At 55.9% G+C, this 8,670-nt stretch overlaps 1 protein-coding gene across 1 annotated transcript in view; it reads left to right on the top strand.

The window, feature by feature from the left end:
- Positions 1-5,506: 5,506 nt before the first annotated feature.
- The window catches only part of INPP5B (inositol polyphosphate-5-phosphatase B), a 48,500-nt gene continuing 45,336 nt past the window's right edge, over positions 5,507-8,670 (top strand). Inside the window, 5 exon segments of the mRNA XM_058553738.1 lie at positions 5,507-5,601; positions 5,977-6,077; positions 6,989-7,086; positions 7,239-7,268; positions 8,546-8,656. Coding sequence (XP_058409721.1) covers positions 5,551-5,601; positions 5,977-6,077; positions 6,989-7,086; positions 7,239-7,268; positions 8,546-8,656 — 391 coding nt within the window. The 5' untranslated portion in view covers positions 5,507-5,550.

Below are 8,670 nucleotides of genomic sequence, written 5' to 3'. Positions count from 1 at the left end.
GTCTCCCCTCAGGCCTGGGACGCTGCTGTTGTGATGCCAACAACAACATTCACTCTGAGAGGGGCTGTTACTAGGCTGCAGGCCCCTTTGTGCCTGCCTCAGTGTCCCTCTGACAGTATGACTTGTGGGAAGCAAAAGCCCAGCCCCTGGGACCCCTTATTTGCTACAGATTGACCTCCCCTGTTCCCCAGCCTCAGTTTACTTATCTGCATAGTACAATAATGGGAATCTCTGCAGCCCTCCCCTGGCCTGCCCCGCACTGGTCCTTCACTCTCGCTGGCTCCTGCAACACCTCAACGGAAGATGTCTGTGGCCAATAGTAGCCATAGGGCTGCTTTGCTCAGAGGTAGCTGTCCTCAGCCCAGGGATCCCAGCCTCTCCTGGACTCGGTGACCAACGCTAACCTATGACTATTGCTGGGCCCTGGGACTGTCCCTTTTCCCTGACTCCATGACCTCTTCCACTTAACCACTGCATGACTTTTCCTTGACCTATGACCCTTGAGCTGGGTACTCCCTGCAATGGTTCCCTCTCTCCTTTTCCTCCTACCAGTCCTCCTGCTGGTCTTACTGGTAGCCCAGAACCTGATGAGAAGTCAGCTGACCCCTGCTCCTGTCCAGGTAAGCAGCATATGCAGGAGAGAGCCTCCTGAATGTCTTCCCCCATGGGAATGAGGCCACAGTGTTCAAACCCCTTCACAGATATGCCACGGCTTCCACTGCTTCGGAGAGATGTGCTACCAGGAGGCAGAGTTCTCCAGCCAAACGGCAGAGCACCAGGGAGCACCTCTGTGAGGTACGGGGTGGGGCTGCCATGGGGCCCGGGTGGGGTGGTACCGTGAGGGGCTGCTCCAGGGGTTGGGAGTGGTACCATTGGAAGGGGTGCTGATGAGAGACACTGAAGTGGGACGGAGAGGAGTCAGTGTTGGGGACGCCGGGAAAGGGTGAGATCTGGCCCAGAGCCGGCTGTCCCCACTAGCCTCCTGGACTCGTTGGCATTCTTTTTTTGTTTGTTGGCTCTTTTGGATTTTTTTTGCCGAGGAAGATTCACCCTGAGCTAACATCTGCTGCCAATCTTCCTCTTTTTTTTTTTAAATGTGATCCACCACCACAGCATGGCCACTGACAGATGAGTGGTATGGTTCCATGCCCGGGAACCAAACCCGGGCCGCTGAAGCGGAGTGCACCAAACTTAACCAGCAGGGCACCGGGGCTGGCCCCTCGGCTTTCTCTTTACTCAGCTGATTCAACTCAGCACTTCCCACTACACGGCCCGGTGCAGCCTTAGTTGTGATGGGGGAAATGAAACCAGTCCCAGCCCTTGCCTGCTGCCCACAAACTTGGCCCCCAGCCCAGGAGCTTGCTCTCTGCAGTGCTGCAGAGGCGTCCCACTGTGCCTGGCGCTCAGGGAGTCGGCCTCAGGTGAGTGAGCCCCACCAACCTGCAGCTCTGAACCCCGCCTCCATTGCCCCCTACTCTGACTTCTGCTCCCATTGGCCCCGTACACTCTGAGCCCCACCCTACCTCTCCACAGCCCAGAGCCTTGCCCACCCACTAAGCCCCAACTCTGAACCCCACCCTTTGACAGGCCCTCGAATCTGAGCTCAGTTTTCACCAACCCCCCAACCTCTATCAACACCCTGACCTCTAAACCTTGTCAGGCTGACCTTTACATTTGAGGTCTCTCCTCCTCAGCGACTCCCCAAGTCTGAGCTTTCTACCTTCAGTGCCCCGCTTCCAGACTCCCTCTCCCAACTCTCCCCACCTGTCCCCAGCCCCGCTTAGCTAGTGCTCCCCTTCCCCTAGCTCTAAGGGAGCCAGAGCAAGCCCCTGTGCTTGTGCAGGGGGCAGCAGAGGGAGTTTCAGGTTGTGACAATACACAAGATGCCCTCCCTCAGGGCAGGGACTGGGACTTGGCAGAGGAATCAACCCCCAGCAGAGGTGTCACAGCACTTTCCCAGGCAGCCCTGCTCTGCTCCCAGGCCTAGGCCACCTGACTGTCCCAGAGGACAAGCTGCTTTCCACTCCAGCCCTGGTGACCACCACCCTGCCAGGCCCCAAGAGAAACGTGAGTGTCTCGTTCACACCTGCCTGCTCTGGGAGGTGGAGGCAGGAATGATGACGTGCGGTGGCTGGGGCCATTGGGACAGGCAGGATGGGGCTCCAGCCGCGCCTCTGTCTGGCATTCACTCTCTCTTTGGTCTAGACAGAGCTCTCCACTTTCTCTTCCCGGGAATCTGTGTCACCTTCCCTTGCCAAGGCAGTGACTGCTTCAAAGGACAGAAAACTGTGACCCTGTCACAGTTTTGGACTTCTGTGAGGTGGGCCCCTGGAGAGTCCAAGGTTGAGGTGCTGCCCTCCCTCAGCACTGCAGGCCTTTCTCCACCTTCTGGACAGAGCAGGTCAGCAGCCGAAGCTGGCTGGAGCCAGGCTGCCTGGGGTCTGGCGTGCTCGACCCTCTCAGCTCTGCGTGATGCCAAATCCAGGGCAGCAGCTGGAATTTTCCAAGTCTCCATGATGTGCCCCTCATTTCTGATGACTCTGTATGTTCTCTGGGGACTGGCTGGCTGACCTCGGGGGGAGCGAGCGAGGAGTCCAGGGAGGTTCACTCAGCCCATGGCCCACTTAACACTTTTCTGCCCCCGTGAGTGGGGGAGAGGGGCAACGGGAGGATGAATGAGCCCATCTCTTCCTGCAGCTGAAGGGGTCCAGCTCAGGCTGCACTGCAGGCTGCAGCCAGACCTGTGTGGCAGGGACTCCCAGGTGTCACGGGGCTGTGGCTCAGCCCTGCTACCGGGAGTGCTGCCAAGCCTCGGTCTCAGGCAGCTGCCTCCAGCTGGATGGGAACCTCCACTTCACCTGGGCAGCCCCAGGGGCCACCAGCAGCCGCCTGCACTGGGCCCTGGCTGGGGCGGTGCTGCAGCTCCTCCACTGTGCCCTGCTGCCATTCTTGCTCCCCTGGCTGGGCCCAGCAGAATCAGGGGACAGCAGCCAGGAAGACCCTGTGGGCCTGCAGGTCCCGAGGCCCGGCCCCAGCTCTGATTCCTGTAGCTCTGTCTTTAGTGAAAAGGATTTATCACGTCCACAGCTCTGGCCTAGGCCTGAACACGGTGCCCTCCAAGGGGGCAGGGCCTTAGCGCCAATCCAAGGAGAGGCTGGGGTTTGTCTGGAAAAACAGAACAACCCCCTGTCTGACCCCCATCAAGTGGGAGGACCCCAGAGTCCTGCAGGGACAGTTTCTTCATCTGTGAAAAATGTCCGGCCTCATGCATTTCTCCCAGCCTTTGACTTTAAGAGAGGGGCTGGAATTGGGGTTCCCCTGCTTTCCTGCGGTGACTCCCACCCCCTTTATCTCTAAGGATCGGTATCAATCCCCTGTCCCCTCATCCTCCACAGAACTTTGAAACCAAATTCAAATAAACTTGAGCTACGTGTGTGCTGTGGATATTTCTAGGAAGAGGAGAAGATTGGGAAGAAGGTGACATCTGTTTCTGAAAGAGGTTTACATATACAGAGTCGGACTAGTCGTTAGGGTGGCAACTCCCAGTTTAGGGAAAGAGGTGGGGCACTGGTTAGAGTCACAGCGGTCACTCCTTCCCCTGCTCTGACCCTTCAGTTTGGGTCAAAGCTTGAGAGAAGGTGTATTCATTAAGATAGTTCATTCATTCATTCACTGATTCAATAAACACGCTCTGAGGGCCAACTGTGTGCCAGAAACTGTGCTGGGGTGATGAGGAGAAGACACAGCCCTGTCCTCAGGGGGCTTACAGCTTAGTGACACGCTGACAGGCCGAGAGAGACCAGACCTGGACTCCCTTATCTGGGCTGGCCCTTTTTGCCCCTCTGGAGCAACTTACTTATCTTAGATGGGAAAATCCAGGCCCAAAAGGAGAAAGGCCTTGGCCCAGTGCACGTGACCAGGTGAATCCAGGGAACCGGGCTTGAGAACAATAAAGTGCACCCTCAGGCTGTCTTGAGAGCTGGGGGGCCCCTCCCCGGCCTCTATCCTCCCCACGGAGGAGGAGAGAGGAGGAGAGAGGACTGGATCTCAGCACTGGACTGCATACGAACAGTGTCACACCCTTCACAAAGTGCCTTCCCATCCATTACCCTCAAACAGCCCCATGAGGCGGGCAGGACCGAGTGCTCCCCATCACACACACATCGTTCACACATCATTCACACGTCTCACATGCAGACACACACAGGAGGCTGAGGGAGGAAATACGGCAGTGTATGGCCGTCTCACAGCACAGAAGTTGGAGTCAGACTGTCAGCTGAGGCCCAATTTTGCCACTTGCTCGCTGCAGGACCTTGGTCAACTTTTATAGCCTCTCTGAGCGTCGCTTTCTCCACCTGGAAAATGGGAGTAATGGTTCTTCATAGTGTTGCTCTCCTTGAAGCTAGGACAGGGTCGTTATTTGAGCAGGAAGACTTCCAGCAGAGCCCCGAGTTGGCCCGCCTGGAAAGAGAGGAGTTGGGGATGGAATTGAGGAGAAAGTAAAAATGCATTATTTTTCCCCTTAGGGCAGACGTGACCATCTTCCTTCCAGGCCCTGGGCCGGGAGCTCTGGCCCGATGACTTAGAGGGCCAGCGGTGGAAGTTAAGGCATTCGTTAGGAAAACCTTTCCGGAATAGGGAGCCCAGTGTACCCCAGGCCCTAAGGAGTTAATGGGGGCGGGGAGACCCCCATGATTGGCACAGGCATGCTGGGACTTGCAGGCTGGCTGACCATCGTGCAGCGCGGGGGCTGCTGGGAAATGTAGTCACTGGCCGGCCCGGGGCCGCAGTGTCCCGCACACGAGCGGTGACAGCTCAGGAGGTAGGCGGCAATGGCAGGGGACTGGGAGCAGGCGCAGGGCAGGGAAGCCAGGGCAGGGCTGGGTGGGGGGGGGGGCAAGCTGAGGGCTGGGACCCCTGGCCTGCGGCTGTCAGAACCAGACACCCCCTGGCTTGTGGCTGATGCAATGGGGCCTGCCGGGCGGGGGTGAGGGCCAAGGAGCAATGGGATGCTTTTCCCGTCTCCAGGGAAAGAGGAACGGGACCGGGGTCCTTGTCCAGGATGAGACCCTCCCTTCCCGAGAATAACAGGATGTCCCCCGTAACCCCGTGCAGATGCGCACCACCGACACCTCCCAGAGAGACGCCAGCAGGACTAATACAGCTCCCCCAAAAGGGAGGCAGAGTCCCATCCCAGGAGGAATGGGACCATGTCCCTCTCTTCAGTAATGGGACCAGGTACCCCACTTCCAACAAGTAGACTGGACCCCACTCAGGAACAACGGGTTCCCTTCTAGACAAAGGGCGGTACGACAAACTACATCCTACTAGGGGCAAAGAGACAGCCCCTCTCCCTAGAAACTAAACTCCCATTCTAGGGAGGAGGAAGAGGAGGATGATCAGGCCTCATCTACTTTCTCCCTGCACAAAGGCCCCTCCTCCCTGCCCCCTAGCCCTCTGAGGCAGCTCCATCACCTCCTGGGTAACTCGTTGACCTAAGGGGGTTCCCATCGGCCCTCCCCCAGGTGTGTCTGCCCAGCAGGGGCCAGCATGGACCAGTCTGTGGCAATCCAGGAGACCCTGGCGGAAGGGGAATACTGTGTCATCATATCCTTCCCGGTGCTGAGCTCCCCACCCCGGCACCTGCCCTGGCCTTGGAAAGTGGAATGGAAGGTGTCTATGTGCCTATCTGCTCTCCTCTCTCTCTCTGTGCCATCAGGGGGAGAAGGAAACCAGAATTTACTAAGTATTTACTCAGTACTGGACTCTCTGCCACATGCTGAATACTCAGTTATCCTCCCAACCCCTGGCGAAGTTGGGGATTTTTATCCCCATTACACAGATGAGGAAGGCTCAGAGAGGTGAAGCCACTTGCCCAAGGTCACACAGTGAATCTTGGTGGGCAGGGAAGGTGGGGCGGGCTGGGTTGGGAGAAGCCTGGCCTCTGGTTTTGTTCTGGTTTCCCTTGACCCTGAGCAGCAGGCAGTGCAAGGTGTGCTGTGTGAGGGAGACAGCACGCAGAGCCGCCTCCTGGGACTCGTGCGCTCCCGCCTGGAACGTGGAGGCCAGGAACACGCGTAAGTGGGGGTTTGGTCCTTGCCTGTGTGGGCCATGGGGTTATTCTTCACTGTTCCCTCCAGCTGGACTTCAACCATCCCTCTGGGGCAGAGTCTGAGTGTTCTAGAATAATTGTAAGCATGACGGTTAATATTTTTTGAAGACTATATTCTAAGCCTTTCATATGTATTAGCTCATATAACCCTCAAAATATGATGAGGAAGCTTCTGGAGAAGAGGCGTTTTACCACAGTGGCCCAGATCTTGAGCCTCGTGGCTTGACTGCCTGAGTTCAAATCCAGGCTTTGTTACTTCCGAGCCACGTGATCTTGAGTAAGTTGTTTTAATCCTCTTTACCTGAATTTGTCCAGATTAAAGTGAGTTATTACATGTAAAGTGTTTAAAACACCGTGAAGCCCATAGAAAGTGCTCAATAAACATTGCCTAGTAATGCCCACATATTACCCAGGAACATTAGAGAGAAGAAATACTACTTGTCAAAGGTCTCATAGCCAGAAAGTGAACCCCAGGGTCTCAGAGCTGGGAGGGAGGGGCCTTAGACATTTTCTAATCCACCACCCTCACTTTATAGGTGGAGAAACTGGGGTTCAGGAAGGGAAAGGGGGTGGCTAAGGTTGCACTGTTCCTGTCACAGGCAGGGCTAGAATGCATGATGGATAGATTGAGCACATGTTTTACTAACAAAGCAGTGGCTCCTCCAAGTGAGACAAGTTGAGCTTTGATGACCTATCCATAAAATTGCAGTCTCTGATGGGCGCCATGAACAGAGAGGGCATGAGGAGTGTGCATAGCTGGGCATCACCAGCACAGCCCTAGGGACCAAGGAGGGACTGTGAGCACCCTGAGACCTCCACGATGGGCCTGAGGGATAGCCAGCAGGCCCCATCCTCACCTCTGCTTCCTGCCCCTAGTCTCTTCCTGTATACGCACCGGAGGATGGCCATTACTGGGGACGACGTCTCTCTGGACCAGATAGTGCCGATCTCGCGGGATTTTACGCTGGAAGAAGGTGCCGCAGGGGGCTGGGTGGTATGAGTCCCTCTCCTCTGGGCCCCTAGGTCATTTCTGCCCTTTTGGGGGCAGGCATGGGAGCAAGGATGGCACTGGGCCTGGGGTGCTCATGCTCACTTGCTAAGGGCCTTTTTCTTTCCCTCCCCACAGTGTCCCCAGATGGCGAACTCTACATTCTTGGTGAGCGATCCTTTCAGTCTGGGTCCCAGCTGGGGCAGGGGTACAGGATCTGCAGAGAGAGGAATGGTGTGAAGTCAGAGCACCCTCCAACAACCTTACTGTGGCAAGCGAGGCCCTGTGGGATGCGGCCCACCCCCTCTCCAGCCTCAGCTCCCTCTTTGCCTGCTGCCCTCGGAATCTTCTGATCTTCTGATCGCTTCCATCACCTCAAACAGGATCCTTCTCAGCACGGAGCCCCTGCACATGCTGTTCCTTCTTCCTGAAAGCCTTCACACCTCTTTCCACTTCACCAACTCATCCTTCAGGGCTTCAGTTCACACGTCACTTTTCCCAGGAAGCCTTTGTTGAACTCCTGAAATTGTTTTTATCTCACGATACACATTCTTTTTTCTCATCCCTGCCAGCTCTCTGTCACTCACAGGGATTTAAGTATTTACAGTGACCTATTTCATGCCTGTCTTCTTTGTTAGACTGTAGTAGTAGCAGTAATTAATAATAATAAGAATAACAGAAGTGAATATTCAATCAGTGATTATCTTGTGCCAGGCAGTATGCTGAGACCTTTACACAACATCATATGGTGCTTTCCTCACAACTCTGTGAGGTCATCACTGTTTTCATCCGCATTTTATGGACAAGGCAACTGAGGCCCAGAGAATTCAGTACTTTAGGAAGAGGTGGAACCCAGATTCAAACTCGGAATCCAGACTCCAGAGCCCACATTCTAGATGACTCTGCTAGATCGCTGCACCCCTTCATTAGTTCAGCACGTGTTCTTGGGTGCTCACCATGTGCCTGCGGGTGCAGGGGTTGCTCTGAGCAAGACGCTATCCACAGTCTAGCTCCCTGAAGACAGGCCCCGTCTGTTCTCCTCACCATGGTATTTCCAGGGCCTAGCACGTGCCTGGCTCAGACAGGTAGACTGACGGACGGACAGCCCCTCCCATCCGCCTCTCTGTGCCTTTTGTTCCACTTGGGGGGATAGACTACAGGTCAGAGACCTTGTTCTCTTCCAGCAGCATCGCGTGCTGCTGTGGCCAGGCTCACTGACCTTTTAGGGCCTTGGTCCACCCCCACTGTGGAGTGAGGATGGTTAATTTGGAGCTGAGGGTACGGAGGGTTCCCTTATTGCCCCAGCAGCAGCCTTTAGTGAATTGCTGAAGGGGCTTTAGGAGTGTGGGCTGCCGACCCTCCATTCTGGGGACTCCAGTCTCAAGATGCAGCTAAGCATTTAGCTCCTGGAGGCCAAGGGCTCATTTCCTGCCTCCTGTCTGCAGGCTCAGATGTGACCGTCCAGCTGGACACAGTGGAGCTCAGCCTCATATTCCAGCTACCCTTTGGTTCCCACACCAGGATGTTCCTCCAGGAAGTTGCCAGGGCCTGTCCAGGTAGGTAAGAGCCC

Source organism: Diceros bicornis, chromosome 13 (genome assembly GCF_020826845.1).
Source record: "Diceros bicornis minor isolate mBicDic1 chromosome 13, mDicBic1.mat.cur, whole genome shotgun sequence".
Lineage (NCBI taxonomy): Eukaryota > Metazoa > Chordata > Mammalia > Perissodactyla > Rhinocerotidae > Diceros > Diceros bicornis.
Note: the sequence above shows the minus strand (reverse complement) of the source record. Positions and strands in the feature narration are given on the sequence as shown.